Source organism: Rhinatrema bivittatum, chromosome 5 (genome assembly GCF_901001135.1).
Source record: "Rhinatrema bivittatum chromosome 5, aRhiBiv1.1, whole genome shotgun sequence".
NCBI lineage: Eukaryota > Metazoa > Chordata > Amphibia > Gymnophiona > Rhinatrematidae > Rhinatrema > Rhinatrema bivittatum.
Window position 1 is genome coordinate 98,782,656 of NC_042619.1, and position 21,630 is coordinate 98,804,285.

The 21,630-nt window shown below is 49.1% G+C and overlaps 1 protein-coding gene across 1 annotated transcript in view; it reads left to right on the forward strand.

Annotated features, from left to right (window-relative positions):
• Window positions 1-21,630, forward strand: part of TEX26 (testis expressed 26) — a 187,007-nt gene that overhangs the window by 141,160 nt on the left and 24,217 nt on the right. The window contains exon 6 of the mRNA XM_029602646.1: window positions 4,145-4,318. Within this exon, the coding sequence (XP_029458506.1) occupies window positions 4,145-4,318 (174 nt within the window). The remainder of the gene's footprint in view (window positions 1-4,144; window positions 4,319-21,630) is intronic.

The window sequence follows — 21,630 nt, forward strand, 5'->3', positions numbered from 1 at the left end:
ATCATTGCTCAAGGTTACCATCTGAACTTTCTCGCCCTGCCACCAGACTCCCCACCTCTGCAGACATGGAGAACGTCCGACCACTCCATTCTTCTGGATCAAGAGGTCTTCCTCCTTCTCCAGTCAAGAGCAATAGAACCCGTTCCACACTTGCAGCAAGGCCTAGGGTTCTATTCCCGGTACTTTCTGATCCCCAAAAAATCGGGGGTGTTCGTCCAATTCTGGACTTACGTGCTCTCAACAAGTACCTTCAGCGGGAAAAGTTCAAGATGGTAACCTTGGGATCGCTTCTACCTCTTCTACAAAGAGGAGACTCTCTCTGCTCTCTGGACCTCCAGGACGCATACACCCTCATTGCAATAACTCCGGCTCATCGCAAGTATCTGAGCTTTTTAGTAGGCCCCAAGCACTATCAATACCGACTGCTTCCATTCGGCCTAGCATTTGCTCTATGAGACTTTACCAAATGTCTCGTAGTTGTCGAGCTTTCCTCAGAACCCAAGGTGTTCACGTCTACCCTATCTGGACGACTGGTTAATCAGGGCTCCAACTCAACAAACTGCTCGGTCATCCCTCGATGTAACTCTACACACTCTAATTTCGCTAGGATTTCTCATCAATTACGAGAAATCTTGTTTAGCCCCATCTCAAACCTTGTCGTTCATTGGAGCAGACTTGGACACCTTGCAAGCAAAAGCTTTTCTGCCTCAACAACAAGCGTTAACTCTCATGTCTCTCGCTCACCAGTTGCAGTCTCAACATGCTGCAACAGCTCACCAATTCCTCATCCTTCTGGGACACATGACGTCCTCAGTCCATGTCACAACAATGGCCCACTTGACCATGAGACTCATGCACTGGACTCTGAGGTCACAATGGATTCAAGCTATTCAGCCTCTGTCGACCATTGTTCACATCACCGACTCACTCCGTCTGTCTCTCGCCTGGTGGAAGAATCAAAACAATCTCCTCCAGGGATTGCCCTTTCAAGTTTCAAATCCTCAAGCCATTTTCACCACCGATGCTTCCAACCTCGGGTGGGGAGCCATGTGGCCGATCTGCAGACACAAGGGTCTTGGTCTCCAGAGGAAGCCAAACACCAAATAAATTTCCTGGAGCTTCGAGCAATGCGATATGCTCTCAGGGCTTTTCAGGATTTCCTATCAAATCAAGTCATCCTGATTCAGACGGACAACCAGGTGGCCATGTGGTACATCAACAAACAGGGAGGCACAGGCTCCTTCCTTCTGTGTCAAGAGGCTGCACAGATTTGGGCAGAAGCTATCTCCCACTCGATGTACCTCAAGGTCACCTAGTTGCTAGGAGTGGACAATGTGTTGGCAAGCTGAGTTGCGTCTTCCAACCGCACAAGTGGTCTCTCAACCCCTCGGTAGCGAACTCAATCTTTCAACAATGGGGATATCCTCAGACAGACCTCTTTGTGTCCCCTCAGAACCACAAAGTATACAATTACTGCTCCCTCATTCGAAGCAAACACTCTCAGCCCAGAGATGCATTCTCCCTCTCTTGGGCAACCAGTCTGCTCTATGCATTCCTTCCACTTCCTCTTCTCTCGAAGACTCTCGTGAAGCTACGTCAGGACAAAAGAACCATGATCCTGATAGCACCTCACTGGCCACGCCAAGTGTGGTTTCCAATCCTACAGGATCTCTCCATCCGCAGGCACATTCCCTTGGGAAAGGACCCGCTTTTGATCACTCAAAACAACGGGTGCCTACGTCATCCCAATCTTCAGGCCTTGTCCCTGACGGAATGGATGTTGAAAGGTTAATCCTTCAACCACTTAACCTTTCAGACCCAGTTTCCCGTGTCTTGATTGCTTCACGGAAGCCTTCCATGAGAAAATCTTACTCCTATAAATGGAAAAGGTTCACATCATGGTGCGCTCTTCAGTCCCTTGATCTCTTTTCCTGTCCAATCCCAAAGTTTTTGGACTATCTCTGGCATCTGTCAGAGTCAGGTCTCAAGACCTCTTCCATCAGAATGCATGTCAGTGCAGTAGTCGCCTTCCATAAAGGTGTCGGGGATGTCCCTATATCAGTACAACCCTTCGTAACATGCTTTTTAAAGGGCTAGCTCCACATCAAGCCACCTTTACGTCCTCCGGCCCCTTCTTCGGACCTTAACCTGGTTCTCGGTAGGCTTATGAAACCACCATTCGAGCTTCTTCACTCCTGTGACCTAAAATATCTCAAATGGAAAGTGATTTTCCTTTTAGCTATCACTTCAGCTCACAGGGTTAGTGAGTTACAGGCCCTAGTTACCTATCCACCTTACACTAAACTCCTGCAGGACCAGGCGGTACTCCGCACTCACCCTAAGTTTTTACCTAAGGTAGTTTCAGAGTTTCACATTAATCAATCCATCATACTACCTACCTTCTTCCCCAGGCCCCATTCCAATCCAGGGGAACAGGCTCTGCATACCTTTGACTGTAAACGAGTTCTAGCTTTTTATCTAGACCGTACAGTTGCCCACAGGAAGAGCACTCAGTTATTCGTCTCTTTCCACCCCAACAAATTAGGGCAACCTGTGGGTAAGCAGACTCTCTCCTCCTGGTTGGCGGACTGCATATCCTTTTGCTATCAGCAAGCAGGCATTCCTTTTCAAGACCATGTTAAAGCAGACTCTGTGAGGGCCATGGCGACTTCAGTAGCACACCTACGATCTGTGCCGCTTCCTGACATTTGCAGGGCTGCCACCTGGAGTTCTCTCCATACCTTCGCAGCCCACTATTGCTTGGACAAAGCCGGAAGACAAGATTCCATCTTCGGCCAGTCTGTCCTGCGTAACTTATTTCCAACGTAACGTACCTATACCCTTCCGCCTGCCCGGTGGGGTTCAGGATGCCCTCTACCAAATTCCACCCCAGTTGTTGTGCCTGTTGCACGCCGTTGGGTACATTTGTTGCATGTTCGGACATCCTCAGCTTGGTACTCACTCATATGTGAGGACTACCATCCTGCTTGTCCTGTGAGAAAGCAAATGTTGCTTACCTGTAACAGGTGTTCTCACAGGACAGCAGGATGGTAGTCCTCACGAAACCCGCCCGCCACCCCGCGGTGTTGGGTTCGTAACGTTTTGTTGTTTTATTTTTCGGCACTGCCTGTAGCTTTCAAATAAGACTGAAGGGGGACCCCTGCTGGCTGCAGGGTTAGTGCCATGCTGGGCATGCCCAGTAGGGGCCAGTCAAAGTTCTGGAAACTTTGACAGAAGTTTTCCATGATTGAGCTCCATCCTGTGATGTCACCCATATGTGAGGACTAACATCCTGCTGATCTGTGAGAACACCTGTTACAGGTAAGCAACATTTGCTTTCTGTATCCTCCACCAAACCAGTCCAAATGTATGAGTTTTGTTCCCCTTTCAGCAGATGGAGACACAGAAAAACAGTTTTGTTTGCACTATTCTATATAGGTTACTGTGCCACCTGCAGCACTTCAGTATTTTCTATGTGCAGCAGATGGTAGAGGTGCAAAATCTGCAGCTTGGAAGTTTGGGGATAAATTGCTCTTGGGACATTTTGTTCCTTTGGGGCAGCCTTCTAGTTGAGTAGGGATGAGCAAGGGAATTGATGGCCCTGTATTTCCTTGTAACATCAAAAAGGTGTACATCAGGGATGGCCTGCTCCGGTCCTCAAGAGCCACAAAAAGACCAGGTTTTGCGGCTAACTACAACAAACATGTATGAGATAGATTTGAGTACATTGCCTCCATTGTATGTAAATCTATCTCAGGCATATTCATTGTGGATATCCTGAAAATCTCGCCTGTTTGAGGCTCTTGAGGACCAGAATTGGTCACTTCTGGGTATATATTAATATCACATTTTTTGGATCTCATAGATTTCAGAAATTTTGAGCTAAGCCTAGGTTAGTTAATATGTTTCTCTATTGTTCTATTGCTTATAAGCATTCTTATTTTTTAAATTTTTAGAATCAATTTTATTTCATTATATTCAAATGAAATGCTTTCTCAACATATTTAATATTTTATAGTCTTGACTTTGAAGTGTGGAATGTCTTTGAATTAATGAAGAACTTTTTGATTACACATGCTCATTGACATAATTTTAGCTCAGAAAAATATAGTCCTACATTTGAAATTTTTTTTTAATTCTACAGGCTTCCAACTTAAACATGCCTTTTCTGACCCTCCTGACTGGAAGAAAGAAGTCCCTCGTAACTCTGAAACTGAATTTAGGTCTCATTATCAAATTCAACCACAGATCCCTGCACTGAAGACTACTATAAATTATGGCTATGCTAAAAATCACCCTCTTCCTGCAAATGGATGTGGTAAGCTTAGATACAAAACATTATTAGATGAGTTAAATGTTTGTCATCAGTGGACATGAGTTACTGATCTCCAGGTTTTATGTATTTTCCTAGTTTCTCCATCTTTTACTTTTGGCCAGTTCTGTTGCATCATTGATTATAATGAAAGTCCTGTCTTGTCCTTTTTTAAAACTCTATATAAGAATATTCCAAATTACAGAAAAAAAAATTAATAAGTAAAGTAGGCATAGCACTAAAGCAATATAAAGAAAAATAAATACATAAGAAATAATTGTCAAAAAGTCCACAATAGAGGGGTTGGAGTCTACAAATGCCAAAGAAAACAAGTTATAAAGGATCAAAGCTTACAAGCTGTTGTATAACAGCATACAAAAAACAAAGCATGAAAACAGATCTTAGTTAACAGATGAGGGAACTACTTCCAGTGAAAATATTAATTCAGGTCCAGCTTACCCCTATCTTTCCCTGATGTGTTGGGTTAGTTGACTGGGATCATAAAATACATATTTCATTCCATCTAGTTTAACAATACATTTACAGGGAAAATTAAACCAAAAACAACCTAATTGTTGAACCCTGAATCTCAAAAAAAAAAACTGCTTCCTCCTGTTTTGAGCTGACTTGGCTACATTAGGAAACACTGCAATTTTTAAATTGTAAAAGAATGAATTACTCTTACGAAAATATAATCTCAGAAGGTAGTCTCTGTCCAAATCCACCAATAGGGAAAGAGTCCATTCTCCTCCTACATCAGGCTCATCTGTGGAGAGTTTTTTAACTCCTGTATTTCCAGAGGCTCTACAGGAAGAATGGCAAGAATCTGCACCAGTCGATATACTATCAGCTGTGATTCCCCCACCAAGAATCCCAAAGGCCATACACCATCCTATTGCGGCTCTGATGCAGATTCTGCCAGGAACCCAGATTCCTTTACTGCTTTCCAATTTATGGTAGCAGGATCTCAGACTCCCTATTCCTCAACCCATTTGCTCTCCCCTGCCTCTAACTCCCGTCTCTACCTTTAACAAACAACAAGGCTTAGAATAGGGAGATCCTATTCCCTACTTCCTAGCCAACATTCTCATAAGAACATAAAAAGTTGCCATACTGGGTCAGACCGAGGGTCCATCAAGCCCAGCATCCTGTTTCCAATAGTGGCCAATCCAGATTACAAGTACCTGGCAAGTACACAAACATTAAGTAGATCCCATGCTACTTGTTGTGTTCCGAGGCCGCGGACGTCCACGACCGCGGCCCCCCCCGCCTGACCGCGACGGCGACCCGCCGCGGCAGCATCGGGGGAAACGTCTCAGCCCGATGCCCGTCAGTCCCGCGCGTCGGCGAGGCCCTCTGCGGTGGACGCCGGGCTGGGAGCAGTCCCTGCTCCTTCCTCGCGGCGTCGGGCAGCCTTTTCTCCACGGCCAAAATCCAAGATGGCCTCCGCCATCTTAGGCGCGAGGCCGCGTCTCCTTCCTAGATTTAAAGGGACCTCGCCCCTTTAATTGACCACAGCTGTTTCCTATGAGCCAGAGCAGAGGAAGTATATAAGGAGACTTCCTCTACTCATTCCTTGACTTGGCAACTTTCAGGTTAGTTGAGTCTGCTTGCTTCGGTGAGTCTTCTTGTGCTTCGGACCCTCGCTTCTTGGTTTATTTATTTATTTTATTTAAAAGTATTTATATACCACTTTATAAAAAATAAATTTTTTGTCAAAACGGTTTACATTAATTAAAATAAAATTTTAAAAGAACAATCAAATTAAAATAAATTAAAATATACAAAAATTAGTCAATAGCTAGAAAATTCTGGCTTGAAAATAAATCAAATTAATTACTCAAAAATAAAATAAAGATTTGTTGCCATAGGACTTGCTCTTGCAGGAAAAGAGGGGAGGGGAAAGGGGGGCATGAAAAAAATGGGGACGTAACTAATATAGGGGGAATGAGGAAGTGGTAAAGGGGATGGAGGGGGATGGGGGGGAAAAGAGTGAAGTGAGAATGATGAATGTGGCAATAGGGTGAATGAGTATTATATTTGGTCTTGAGTAAGTGTTTGAAATGCGAGTTGGAACAAATGAGTTTTAAGTGATTTTTTGAAGTGAGAAGGATTTGAAATTGATCGGAGAGGGTTTGGGAGTGAATTCCAAAGGATGAGACCGGCTACCGAGAAAGCTCTCTTTCTGGTGACATCTAATCTGGCTTGTTTGGGTGAGGGAATATCTAAGAGATTTTGGGTAAGTGATCTTAGGTGTCTTGTAGGTTTGTAAATCCGTAATAATGAGCAGAGCCAGGTGGAAGTTGGATTGTGAATTAAACCATGAATAGTGGAAAGAATTTTATATTTTATCCTGAACTTTATGGGAAGCCAATGTAATGATTGAAGAATTGGAGTAATGTGATGGTGTAAAGGAGTTCTAGTTAGTATTCGGGCTGCACTGTTTTGAATTAGTTGAAGAGGGTATAGTGAAAAATCTGGTAGTCCTAGGTAAAGAGCATTGCAATAATCGAGACCGGAGAAGACTAGGGATTGAAGAATAGTTCGGTAATCACGGTAGAAAAACAATGGTCGAAGATGTTTTAGAAGCCGTAGTTTATAAAATGATTTTTTGGTGAGTGAGGAGATATGTTGCTTCATGGAAAGATCTGAGTTTATAAGTATACCTAGGTTTGTAGCTTGACGTGTTATGGGTATAGTGGTGTTGTTTATTGACAAATGTGGTGGTGGACCTATTGAAGTATCTGAAATAGAGGATAAATGTATAATTTCAGTTTTTGAGGAGTTTAATTTTAGCCGGTTATGAGAAAACCAGGAGTTTATGGTGGATAAATAGAGAGAGACCAAAGATAGTGTTGCTGACCAAGATGTTTTATATGGGACATAGAACTGAATATCATCTGCGTAGATTTTGAATTGTAGATTAAGAGAAGATAAAATGTTACATAGCGGTAGGAGATATATATTGAACAGAATGGGGGACAATGATGAACCTTGAGGGACGCCAGAATTGATGATGTATGGGGTGGAAGAGTGATGATTGTAATTAACTTGTTGGGGACGATCTGAGAGAAATGATGAGAACCAATTCAAGACTGTTCCTGTAATACCTATAGATTTTAAACCTGAAATGAGAATTTGATGATCCACTGTATCGAAAGCAGATGAAATATCTAAAAAAACTATAATGTAATCCGTGTATGAGTCAAAAGCGCGGAAGAAAGTGTCGAAAGAGGATAGTAAAAGTGTTTCTGTAGAATGTCCCTTTCTAAATCCATGTTGATTAATATGAAGAATATTGTGCTCTGTGAGAAAATCAGTTAATTCCCTGTACGTACCAGGATCAGTCCAGACGGTGGGTTATGTCCCCCGTCCAGCAGATGGAGTCAGAACAGAGCTCGAGGGCACCGCCTCCTATACCAGCGCACCCTCTGCTGGAGCTCAGTATCTTTCTGACTCCAGCAGATGTGGGTTGGGGAAACAGTGCTTCCCCAGTGTGACAGGGTTTGAGTTTATTTTCATTACTTTGAGTCTCGCCTGTCATTTTCTTTTGTCTTTAACAATTTGGATCAAGCTTTCCTCAAGAAGGTTTTTGAGGTGTCGGCCTTAGGGATGCGGGCCGTCATGTGCAGTTCTTTGACCCAGAGGGCCAGTTTTCTCTGGGTCCAACAGCTTCTAACGTCGCAGCAGTTGCCGCCGGACGAAGCCGCTCAGGCTGACAGCCTGGAGTCTGCCATCGCTTATGGGGCGGATGCCCTGTATGACCACTTTCGCGTCCTGGCTCGGTCCATGGTGTCGGTGGTGGCGGCTCGTAGACTCCTGTGGCTCCGGAATTGGGCTGCGGACACCTCCTCTAAGTCGAGCCTGGGATCCCTTCCTTTCCGGGGGAAATTCCTCTTCGGAAATGATCTGGATCAGATCATCAAGTCTCTGGGAGAAAACTCAGTGCATCGCCTGCCCGAGGATCGGCAAAGGCCTTATCGGGGTTTTGCCTCCACCAGAACCAGGGCTCGGGCACAACGGCGCTACAGATCTTACCGACAACCAAGCTCTCGGACAACCTCCAGTAGACCACAGCCGTGGTCGCGCTCCTTTCGAGGCTGGAGGCCCTCGAGGGAGGGCTCAGGGCAGGGGAACCCCCCCGCCAAATCTGCTCAATGATGCCAGACCAGCCCACTCCTCCTGCCCGACCATCGGGGGTCGACTCACACAATTCGTCGAGGAGTGGGTAAAGATTACTTCAGACCAGTGGGTCCTGGACACCATCCAAGACGGTTACGCCTTGGAGTTTGTCCGCCTCCCTCGGGACAGGTTTCTCTTCTCTCCTTGCGGCTCCGACCTCAAGCGGATGGCGGTTCAACAAACACTAGACCGGCTACAAGCAATAGAGGCTATCGTCCCCGTGCCCTTCGCAGAGGTGGGCTCGGGCCATTATTCCATCTACTTCGTGGTGCCCAAGAAGGATGGGTCGTTCCGGCCCATACTGGATTTGAAGGAGGTGAACCGCTCGTTGCGGGTCAGCCGGTTCCGCATGGAGACTCTGCGATCAGTGATTGCCGCAGTCCACCAGGGCGAGTTTCTGGCGTCCCTGGATTTGACGGAGGCGTACCTGCACATCCCTATACATCCGGACCACAGGCGTTACCTACGCTTCAAAATTCTGGGTCAACACTTCCAGTTTCGGGCACTACCCTTTGGGCTCGCAACGGCCCCGCGGACGTTCACCAAGATCATGGTGGTAGTGGTGGCGGCCCTCCGGAAGGAGGGTATACTAGTGCACCCTTACCTGGACGACTGGCTGGTACGGGCAAAGTCTTTCTCTCATGGACAGGACTCGGTGGCCAGAGTCTTGGAAGTGCTTCGCTCCCTGGGTTGGGTCGTGAACCTCCCCAAGAGTTCTCTCGTTCCATCGCAACACTTGGACTTTCTGGGAGCAACCTTCGACACACAGCTAGGCATGGTCTTCCTGCGTCCGGACAAGGCTATCTCTTTGAGGGAGCACATCCACCGCTTCGCGGCCCTGTCGGAACCCACAGCGTGGAATTATCTGCAGCTTCTGGGAGTGATGGCTTCCACCATCGACATGGTGCCCTGGGCTTTTGCTCACCTGCGACCTCTGCAGGCGTCCCTTCTGTCTCGCTGGAAACCGGTGTCGCAGGAGTATCAAGTGATTCTGCCTCTCCCTCAGTCGGCTCGGGACAGTCTGAAGTGGTGGTTAGTTCCGGCTCACTTGGCCCGCGGCATCTCGCTCGCCGTTCCCACTTGGGTGGTGGTGACAACCGACGCCAGCCTCGTGGGTTGGGGCGCAGTCTGCGGCCGGAGCGCCACACAGGGGATGTGGTCCCCGGAGGAGGCGAAGTGGCCAATCAATCGTCTGGAGACCAGGGCGGTGCGCTTAGCACTTCAACGGTTCCTACCACTGGTTCGGGACAGGGAAGTACGAATTCTCTCGGACAACGCAACCACAGTGGCTTACATCAATCGTCAGGGCGGAACGCGAAGCGAGCAGGTCTCCGCGGAAACCACGCTCCTGATGGAATGGGCGGAACTCCATCTCGTTCGTCTCGCGGCCTCCCACATCGCCGGGGTGGACAACATTCAGGCAGATTACCTAAGTCGTCAGCGCTTGGACCCCGGCGAATGGTCTCTCTCCGCCGAGGCGATGGACCTCCTGGTTCGGCGCTGGGGACCGCCACGGTTGGACTTGATGGCCACAGCCCTCAACGCCAAGGCCCCGCGCTTCTTCAGTCGCAGACGGGAGCGCGGCGCAGAGGGGGTGGATGCCCTAGCGTTGCCGTGGCCGGCAGGCCAGCTCCTATATGTGTTTCCTCCCTGGCCCTTGGTGGGCAAGATTCTTCGACGCATCGAAAACCACCACGGTCCTGTGATTCTCGTGGCTCCGGAATGGCCGCGGCGGCCTTGGTTTGCGGATCTGGTTCACATGGCGGTGGACGGTCCACTCCGTCTGAGTCATCTTCCACGTCTCCTACACCAGGGTCCGGTATTTTTCGAGCAGGTGGCACTCTTTTGTCTAGCGGCCTGGCTTTTGAACGGCGCCGCCTCCGACGCCGAGGCTATCCGGAAGCGGTGATCTCTACGATGCTTAGGGCTCGTAAGCCCTCGACCTCTGTTGCCTACGTGCGAGTGTGGAAGGTCTTCGAGTCCTGGTGTGTCGGTCAGGGGATCCGGCCGACGGAAGCAACGGTTCCTCTGATCCTTCAATTTTTGCAGGACGGATTGGATAAGGGCCTAGCATACAATTCTCTTCGAGTACAAGTGGCGGCCCTGAATGTTCTGGTACAGACACCAGTTTCTCTGCTTCTCCAAGCGGATATCGCTCGTTTCCTGAAGGGTGCTAAGCATCTCCGGCCTCCGGTTCGGGATCCCTGTCCGTCGTGGAACCTTAATTTGGTTCTCCGGGCCCTGGTGGGTGCCCCTTTCGAGCCACTACAGGATGCTTCCCTCAAGGACCTCACTATGAAGACGGTGTTTCTGGTCGCGATCTCTTCTGCCCGTCGCATCTCGGAGCTGCAGGCCCTCTCCTGCAGGGAACCATACCTCCGCCTTTCGGAGGCCGGAGTTTCTCTACGTACCGTACCATCTTTCCTGCCGAAGGTGGTCTCCTCCTTCCATTTGAACCAGACGGTGGAACTGCCGGCGTTTCCTCCAGGGGAAGAGAGGTCCCTTCGTCTTTTGGACGTCAAGCGTGTTCTGCTCCATTATCTGGAGGCTACCAATGATTTCCGGATCTCCGATCATCTTTTTGTGCTCTGGTCGGGACCTAAGAAGGGCTCCTCCACATCGAAGACAACGATTGCCCGCTGGATCAAGGATGCCATCTCGGCATCTTATATCGGAGCGGGGCGTACTCCTCCTGCGGGCGTCAGGGCTCATTCTACGCGCTCGCAGGCTGCTTCTTGGGCGGAGTCCCGGTCCGTCTCTCCACAGGAAATCTGCCGGGCAGCGACATGGAAGTCGTTGCATACCTTTGCTCGGCATTATCGGCTACACCTGCCGCCTTCGGATCCTGCGCTTTTTGGCGATCAGGTTCTCCGAGCAGGGCTCTCAAGGGCCCACCCGGTTTAGGGAAGCTTGGGTACATCCCACCGTCTGGACTGATCCTGGTACGTACAGGGAAAAGAAAATTATTCCTTACCTGCTAATTTTCGTTCCTGTAGTACCATGGATCAGTCCAGACGCCCACCACTCTGGGTTTGTCCGCTTCTGCTCGGAATCTTATGCGTCTTCTGTCTCTCTTCTTCTCTGGTTCTCTATCAGAGTTGTACAGCTCCTAACAAGTTAACTGGGGCGACCTCGTTTTGGGTTCGTGCCTATTTCTTGTTCTTGTTATTGACTTTGGTCAGGTTTTTTGATCCAAATTGTTTTGTTTTGCTCTTTTGGGCTTTGTTATTCATGATACTGAGCTCCAGCAGAGGGTGCGCTGGTATAGGAGGCGGTGCCCTCGAGCTCTGTTCTGACTCCATCTGCTGGACGGGGGACATAACCCACCGTCTGGACTGATCCATGGTACTACAGGAACGAAAATTAGCAGGTAAGGAATAATTTTCTTTTGATGTAGTACTGCAGATTCTATTAGTTTTGCCAGAGAAGAGAAGCAATTGGTCTGTAATTGTTGAGATCTGATATTTCTTTAGCTTTTGATTTTAGAATAGGTAGTATGGAGGTCTTTTTCAAGGTATGGGGGAATTCTCCAGTTTCTAGGGATTGGTTAACCAAAAGACTGAGAAAAAAGCAAGCCTCTTGTTTGAGGGCTTTGAAGAAGGTTCCAGAGCAGGGATTGTAAGGAGAATTAGAGGGTTTATGCTTACTTATGATGTTGAGAATGGAACTTTCTTGAACAGGAGAAAATTATGACCAGGTATGGTTGAGGTCTGCCTTTCCCTGTGTAGGGTAGGGCAGCTTAGAGAATTCCTTTGAGATATTAGATACCTTTGTTTCAAAGTGCTTTGCTATTTTATTGCAGAAGTTAGTGTCAGAATCTAAGACGTTTTCGGTGTATGGGGTGGTAAGGGATTTTACAATATTGAACAATGTATTGGGATTACCATTGGCTTTGGAAATGATATTTGCGTAGTAAAGTTTTTTTGCCAAGTTTATTTCTTTGTTATAATGGGTTAAAGTGCAGCGATATGCGTTTTTTGTTTCAGTGGTTCTTGTGATTCACCATTTTCGCTCTAATTTCCTGAGGAGAGTTTTGAGAGTGTATAGGGATTTTGTATACCAGGGGGCAGTGGTTTTCTTTCTATTGTTCCTGTCTCGTCTCAGTGGGCAAGCAGCGATCTCTTGGTGTGTGACCTCGGACTGGTAAGCGATGACCCTCTGGCACTTGACCTTGGACTTCTTCTGGACCACCGTCTCCAAGGGCCCACCTAAGTCCCAGTGGCCCGGGTCCCTATGGGCTCCTCCCGGGGGGACCACGGGCTTCCAGGGGTGAAGCTCCAGTTAGCCTTTGCTCCGCTCTCACGACTCCTTGACCTCTCAAAGGTCCACCTAAGTCCCAGCGGTCCCTGTCTCTACGAGCTCCTCCTGGGGGGACCACGGGCTTCCAGTGGAGAAGACACAGTTGGCCTCCTCGATGTCACGACTTTTCATCTGTCTCCACGGTCACCTCAGTCTCCAGTGCCGAGGGTCAGCCGGTCACATCTTCTGTTCCGCCTCGCCACCCGATGGGAGAACCTGAAGATCCACCTCCTAAGGTACACCATCCTCCCGTCGGTCCAAGAGTTCACAAGCCTGAGCATAACACTACTAATGGATTTCTCTTCCAAGAACTTATCCAAAACTTTTTTAAACCCAGCTACACTACCTGCCCTAATCATATTCTCTGGCAACAAATTCCAGAGCTTAATTGTACGTTGAGTCAAAAAGTATTTTCTCTGATTTATTTATTTATTTTTATATATTTGAAAGTTTATTGTGGTAAACAATAGAAACAATAAAAACAATACAATGGTACATTGAATATAACAGACCAGAATACCAAAAACTTTTTCAATAGTTTTCCCCCAGCACAATAAGAAAATAATAATGCAACATAATAATACAACATATTCTTATTGCTAGGATTCGTGGGTTTCGTGGACCCTTGCCCTGAGATGGAGGATGATACTACCTGAGGGGTGGAGCCCCACAGGTCCTCACCGTCGGCAGGCAAGGTCAGCTGCAGCAGGGGACACGTCTGTAGTTCAGTAGAGTGAGAACGTCCTGCGTCACTGCCACGTGATCGCAGGAACCTGTTATGGCCGCTGGCCGCGGTGTTCCGCAACCGGGGCCGGTCTCTCTTCCGAGGCAGCAGACTGCCTCCAACGGAGGCACTGTTATGCCTCCAACGGCCACTGTTATGGCCGCCGGCTGCGGAGGTCCGATACTGGGGCCTGCAGCGTCGGGCCACCTCCGAGGCTCCTGCTGGAGCAGGCAGTCCCCTCCGACGCTTTCTGCGTGGCTGCTGCTGCTGCTAAGCCCGGCCGCATGGTTCCTGCTCTGCCGGATTGACTCCTCCCCTTCCGGGTTGATTATAGCCGCGCACGCGGCTGAAGATTAAATTTAAAGGGGCCACAACAGGAAGGTGTCATGGCTCCTTCCTGAGACTCCTCCCTCGGCTCAGGTATTTATGGCAAGGTCTGCTCCTCAGACCTTGCCTTGGTATTGAGGCTTCTAGACTATTTGGTTCCTGAGTTCCAAGTGCCTGGTTCCCGCTCCCTGGTCTTGTTCCTGTTCTTCCATCCTGCTTCTGCTCTCCTCTCTCATTGGACTGATTCTTCTGGATTGACTCTTGGACCGGCTTCCGAACATTCTCCTGGCTTGACCCTGGACCGGCTTCCGACCAATCTCCTGGCTTGCTCCTGGACCGGCTTACGACCCTTCTCCTGGCTTGGAATTTGGACCGGCTTCCGACCCTTTGCCTAACTTGGACCATTGGACCGGCTTTGTGACCATTCTTTGGCCTCCACTCCTGGACTGACATACGACCTGCTGGAGGTGCCAGCTGTCTGGAATCCATGACCTGCAGGAGGTGCCTGCATCCAGATCTATCTTCAGTCTTCAGCGATTCTCCTAAGTCCAAGTGGCCCAGATTCCTACGGGCTCCTACTGGGGGGACCACAAGCTTCCAGTGGCGAATTACTCATTCAGCTGCTGATACACCTGGCCTTGCCTTCCGATGGTAGGGACCTAAGAGGGTTGATTCTCTCCTAGGTAGCGCTAACTCTACCTCGGACCAAGGGTCCACCTCCTGATTCGTAACAGAATACCAAGGCCATGGACCCGGCAGAGGCTTCAGCTCTCCAGGCCATTCCTAGACTGGCCCAGAAGATTATGGAGCAGCAACAGGTATTAGAATCCATGGCGTCTTCCTTGGAGCGACTCAACGCCCATCTTGATTCAGTAGCTGCGGCTCAGGCAGCCCCTCCACCATTACCACTATCATCTGTGATGCAGGGAAATACCCGTTCAACGATTCCATTACCAATTCCTCCACGCTATTCTGGCGAAACTCGCTTGTGACAGGGATTCCTCGACCAATGTAGCATGCACTTCCGTCTTCAAGCTTCCCTTTTTCCATATGATCTTACAAAAACTACATATATCTTGTCTCTGTTAGAGGGTAAGGCCATTGCCTGGGCTTCTCCCTTCTGGTGACGGTCAGACCCAGTCTTACAAAATCTTCCTAAATTCTTGGAACTGTTCCAAACAGTATTTGACAATCCAGGAAAACAAGTAGCCGCTGGTTCCAATCTTCTGCAACTTCGACAAGGAAGTCGGCCACTGGCTGATTACACCATTGAATTCAGAACACTTGCATCAGAACTCCATTGGGAGGAGCGCTGTCTCTGGACCATATTTTTGGAGGGTTTGTCATCCAGAATTAAAGATGAAATGGCAGCCCGCGAGTTACCTCGCTTTTTGGACTCTATTATTGAATTAGTACCCAGGATCGTCCGCCGTCTACAGGAAAGGGCTCGTGAGGGATTGAGCACGAGAAGGCGTATGGCGGGTACTACTTCTTCTCGTCCCTTTCCTTCCATCTCTCGAACTGCATCCACCACACAGGGGACTGTCAAAGAACCGATGCAGTTAGGTCATGGTCCTCTCTCTCCTGAGGAATGGCAAAGATACCATAAGGCAGACCTCTGTCTATATTGTGGAGGATCAGGCAATCTCATTACTCTTGCCCATCGCGTCCGGGAAACTCCCAAACCTAAGCTCCATCGGGGGAGTAACCCTAGGCATCACTTCTCTGGCTCCCCCACTAACTCTACATGTCGCCCTGCTTCTCGGAGACCACCAGTTCTGCACTCTGGCTCTAGTAGATTCTGGGGCCGGAGGAAGTTTCATCCTGCAAGATGTGGTGGAACAACTGCACATTCCTACTCGTCAGTGTCTAAGGCCGTTAATTATATCTTCCATCCACGGAGATCCCCTGCCGGGGAGAATAACTCATCACACAGTTCCGTTGGATTGCCACATTACACCGAACCACACTGAATGTATCACCTTCTATGTCATTCAGAAAGCCATTCATCCAATCGTTCTTGGTATTCTGTGGTTGCAACGACACAATCTACAGTTCGACTGGACATCCTCATCCACTGGGGTCCAGCATGCCATAAGACCTGCATTAAAGGATCAAATCCCTCCTGTAGTTTCATCTGTACCTCCCGTCTTGAGGGATTGCCTTCCCAGTACAGTCAGTTTGCGGATGTCTTCTCCAAAAAGGTTGCGGACACCTTGCCTCCACACCGAGCATTTGATTGCACTATTAATCTGATTCCTGGAGCTATCCCACCTCGCGATAGGGTCTATCCGTTATCCGCCTTGGAGACCCGTGCTATGACCGAATAAATCCAAGACAATTTACAGAAGGGATTTATTTGGTGATCCAAATCTCCAGTCGGGGCTGGCTTCTTCCTTGTTGGGAAAAAAGATGGGACTCTGCGTCCATGTATCGATTTCCGTTGGCTAAACGCCATCACTATCAAAGACTGATATCCATTGCCGCTAATAGCTGAACTCTTTGACCGTCTACAGAGGGCCAGGGTGTTCTCAAAGTTGGATCTTTGAGGAGCGTATATGGGAGGGTGATGAGTGGAAGACGGCTTTCAACACCAGAGATGGACATTATGAATATCTAGTCATGCCTTTCGGATTGATTAACGCTCCGGCAGTATTTCAGCATCTCATCAATGAGATATTTCGAGACCTGCTTTATGTCTGCGTTGTAGTCTATCTAGACGACATTTTGATTTTTTCTTCCGATTTACAGATGCATCGACAATACGTTACTCAGGTTTTACAACGCCTAAGAGAAAATCATCTCTATGCAAAGTTCAAAAGATGCATCTTCCAACAAGAGTCACTACCATTTCTGGGGTATATTATCTCCAAACAAGGCTTCCAGATGGACCCCTCCAAATTGAAATGTATCCAAGAATGTCCCCAACCTAACGGATTGCGTGCACTCCAGTGCTTCCTTGGTTTCGTTAACTACTACCGTAGTTTTATTCAGAATTTCTCTAAATTGGCTGCACCTCTCACGGCTCTTACTCATAAAGGGGCAAACATCAAGTCCTGGCCTTTAGAGGCTGAAGAAGCGTTCCTAGCGCTCAAGAACTCCTTCCTCAAAAAACCTTGCCTTCGGCATCCTGATCCCAGATGTCCATTTGTGGTAGAGTTGGATGCCTCAGCTGAAGGGGTAGGAGCTGTCTTAAGCCAGAATGACACTATAGGAACTTCTCATCCTTGCTCCTACTTTTCTAAGAAATTTTCGTCAGCTGAATGTAATTACTCCATCGGCGACAAAGAGCTTCTTGCCATTAAACTGGCATTTGAGGAGTGGCAACAATGGCTGGAGGGAGCTCAACATCGTATAACAGTCTACACTGACCATAACAACCTGGTGTACCTCCAACAGGCTCAATTTCTGAACCCGCGTCAAGCTCGTTGGGCACTCTTTTTCACACGTTTCAACTTTGAACTGTGATATCGACCAGCTAACAAGAACATTAAGGCAGATGCCCTATCCCGATCCTTCTCTGCTGAAGATATAGATGAGGATATTATAGATCTGGCTTGCATCACCCTCTCTGCGACATTCACAGTCCCACCTGGTAAAACGGTGGTGCCTAAGAGACTGCGTAACAAAGTACTGGCCTGGGGGCACAATTCTCAGTTAGCCAGGCATCCTGGACAAGCCCGGACTCAAACACTCCTCCAACAATATTATTGGTGGCCTGAGACGCGCAAAGATATTCGAGCATATGTTGATTCTTGCCCAACCTGTGCTTAACATAAGATTCCTACTGGGAAGACTTGGGACTTTTACAGCCATTACCTACTCCCACGAAGCCTTGGACGCATATCTCCACACTTTATTGTGGATCTTCCGCCATCGGAGGGCAACACAGTAATATGGGTAGTAGTGGATCGATTTTCAAAAATGCCCCACTTCATCCCGCTACCCTCCCTCCCGTCAGCTACATATCTTCCGCCTCCACGGCCTCCTGCAGTACATCGCATCTGATCACGGCCCTCAGTTCACGGCCCGTTACTGGCTCAATCTCTGTAAGAAGCTTCACATTTCTTTCGACTTTACCACTGTGTTTCACCCACAAGCAAGCGGTCAGGCAGAACATACAAATCGTACTTTAAAACAATTTCTTCAGATGTATGTCAACTCCCGTCAGGATGACTGGGCGATACGTCTCTCTTGGGCTGAGTTCTCCAACAACTCACATGCCTGCACCTCAACGGGGGCCTCCCCTTTTCAGATTGTATTTGGATGACAACCCAGGCTGCCTTTGCCTTTGCCAGTGCCATCACCGGCAGCCCAGCTCATTGCAGTACAGTTGCGGTGGCTCCGGATTCATACCCAACAAATGCTCCGTAAAGCGGCTCATACTGCAAAGACATTTGCCGATAAGCATCGACGACCTGCTCCCTGGTTCCGCCCGGGAGAAAAAGTGTGGCTTAGCACCAGGCACATCCATTTGAGAGTTCCTTCCTTGCGACTGGCCCCCCGTTATATTGGGCCATTTCCAGTGCTGCGACAGCTAGGTCCTGTGACTTATCAACTTTGTCTGCCGGCCACATTAAGAATCCATAATTCCTTCCACACATCCCTTTTGAAGCCTTTGGTCCTCACCTGGCCTACTCAGAATGTTCCTGAAGCACCTCAGCCCAGGGCAGAGGAGGAGACTATATACCAGGTGCTTGATGTCCAGAAATGCGGCAACACATGGGAATACCTCCTAGCTTGGGAGGGATTTGGGCCTGAGGAGAATTCCTGGGAGCCTGCTAAGAACATCCTGGACAAGACTCTTCTTAAGAACTTTCACACTGAACACCCAGGAAAACCTAAGCCTTCTAGGGGGAGGCCAAATGCCGCCAAATGCCGCCAGCTGTGGCATTTCGCAACCGGGGCCGGTCTCTCTTCCGAGGCGGCAGACCGCCTCCAACGCCCCCACTGTCATGGCCGCTGGCCACTGGTCTGCAATCAGAGCCAAGTTCCTACCTGCGGTGTTGGGCCGCCTCCGAGGCTCCTGCTGGAGCAGGCAGTCCCCTCCGATGCTCTCTGCGCGGCCGCTGCTAAGCCCGGCCACATGGTTCCTGCTCTGCTGGGCTGACTCCTCCCTCTCCGGGTTGATTAGAGCTGCGAGCGCGGCTGAAGATTAAATTTAAAGGGGCCACAACAGGAAGTTGTTGTGGCTCCTTCCTGAGACTCCTCTCTCGGCTCAGGTATTTAAGGCAAGGTCTGAGGAGCAGACCTTGCCTTGGTATTGAGGCTTCTAGTCTGGTTGGTTCCGAGTTCCTGGTTCCCGCTCCCTGGTCTTGTTCCTGCTCTTCCGTCCTGCTTCTGCTCTCCTCTCTCTTTGGACTGATTTTTCTGCATTGACTCTTGGACTCTTGGACCGGCTTCCGAACATTCTCCTGGCTTGACCCTGGACCGGTTTCCGACCAATCTCCTGGCTTGCTCCTGGACCGTCTTCCGACCCTTCTCCTGGCTTGGACCTTGGACTGGCTTCCAACCCTTCGCCTAACTTGGACCATTGGACCGGCTTTCTGACCGTTCTTCGGCCTCCACTCCTGGACTGACGTACGACCTGCTGGAGGCACCAGCTGTCTGAAATCCATGACCTGCAGGAGGCTGCAGGTCATGGATTGCAGGTCTGGATGCAGGAGGCTGCATCCAGACCTATCTTCAGTCTTCAGCGATTCTCCTAAGTCCAAGCTGCCCGGGTCCCTATGGGCTCCAACTGGGGGGACCACGAGCTTCCAGTGGCAAAGTACTCATTCAACTGCTGATACACCTAGCCTTGACTTCCGACGGTAGGGACCTAAGAGGGTTGATTCTCTCCTAGGTAGCACTAACTCTACCTCGGACCAAGGGTCCACCTCCTGATTCGTAACAGTACCTGCCCTGAGATATACTGTGAGGCGTCCTGAGGAGTGGGCAAAGCGGCACAGTTCAGAGGAGTCACAGTACTAAGGCAGGACTGAAGAGACAGTGTACCAGAGCAGGAACCTCCAAGTCAGAGGAGCGCTCAGCAGGCCCAGAGGAGCGGGGAGCACGGAGACAGGAACTTCTGGAGGAGTGATGCAGAGACTGTCCCGAGCGGCGGGACAGTGTAGCAACAGAGTCTCTGGTGTGATGATGTAGGGGCTGCCGTGAGGAGCGGGGAAGCGTAGAATCAAGTCTCTGATGTAGTGACGTAGGCTGCCCCGAGGAATGGGGAAGCATAGAGTAAGCCACTGGTGCAAAGACGTCGATACTGCCCCGAGGAGTGGGGAAGTGTAGAATCAAGTCTCAGATAAAGTGACGTAGAGGCTGCCCCGAGGAGCAGGGAAGTGTAGAGTCAAAGTCTCCGGTGTGTTAAGGTAGAGACTGCCCCAAGGTAGAGACTGCCCCAAGGAGCGGGAAAGCATAGAGTCTGATAGGCAGTGCTTGAGGCAACCCCAAGGAGCGGAGAAGCGAGCAGGCAGAACCTCTGGTGAGGAGCGCAGGAGCTACCCCGAGGAGCAGGGAAGCCTGGAGACCAGGTCTCCTGTAGGAAGTGCAATCAGGCCCCCGAGGAGTGGGCACCCGAGCCAGAGTCCAGATCAGCAGATGGAGATCCAAGGCAGGAACCACAGTTCCGGAGAAACAGGAACAAGCACCAGTGAGGCGAAGGAACTTGTTGCCAAATCGGTTAGCGTAGGCCAAGGGAGGGGCTTATAAATCCCAAACTTGTGATGTCATCAGTCGGGGATGCCCCTGAGATTCTCGCCATTGGGCCTTTAAAGGGAGGCCCGCGCACCTAGGAAGGACCAGAGTCGGCGTGTGGGTTGGCGGCATCCCAGCTGCCACGAGGAGTCTCGAGAGCCTGGAGGTACGCGGCGGCAGCAGCTAGCCACAGCCGCAAGTTCACCTGGAGAGGAGAGCAAGGCAATACATGACATGAGTTGGGTCGGCCGTGGCCACCTGCAGCCAGCAGTCATAACACTTATCATACCCCTAACCACCTCTTGCCCCCCCCCATCCTGTTGCTACCAAACTAGCATCCTAAACACCCCACTAATCCCTTCTGTCTCTCCCTACCCTCCAACAAGTTTATAAGTTCTTTAGCCAGAGGGCATAATAATGCCATAATATTTCTAATTTTTCCAAATGCTTACACTTAACTGCCTTATCTAACCTTTGAATCACTCTTTGCAAGGGCGGTGTGAAGGGCTGCCTCCAAAAATATGCAATTTCTCCTCTTTCAGCTATTATGATTTGGTGAGATAAAAATACAACAGCATTAACAGGCTCTGCTGGAGGAGTGTTTAAAAGACAAAACAGCGGGTCCTTAGATATTTGTTCGCCCACAATATCGCTCATCAGCTGTACTACAGAATCCCAAACGAGAACTATCTTTGTACACTCCCACCACATATGTAAAAAAAGTACCAGCTATGCCCCTTGCCAGCAAGAATCTCCCAATCCAGGGTATAGCTTGGACAAATTTGATGGTGTAAGGTACTACCCATAAAGGATTTTATAACCATTTTCCACAATCAAAGCCAATATTAAACTCCGTTTGGTATAAGCATATCATAAATCCCACTTTTTCCCCCCCCCAAAACACATTGCAAGTCCCTCTCCCATCCTACAGTATGCGACAGAGGTTGTTTAAGGTTTTTATTTAACATATTGTATGTTCTTGAAATCCCCTTGTTCAATCACTGTACTTTATCACAAACCCATCAAAAAGGTATTTCCCTTGTCCTAGGGATTCCCGAACCTCTCTCTGTGAGATAAATGGCTCATCTGAAGTTAAAAA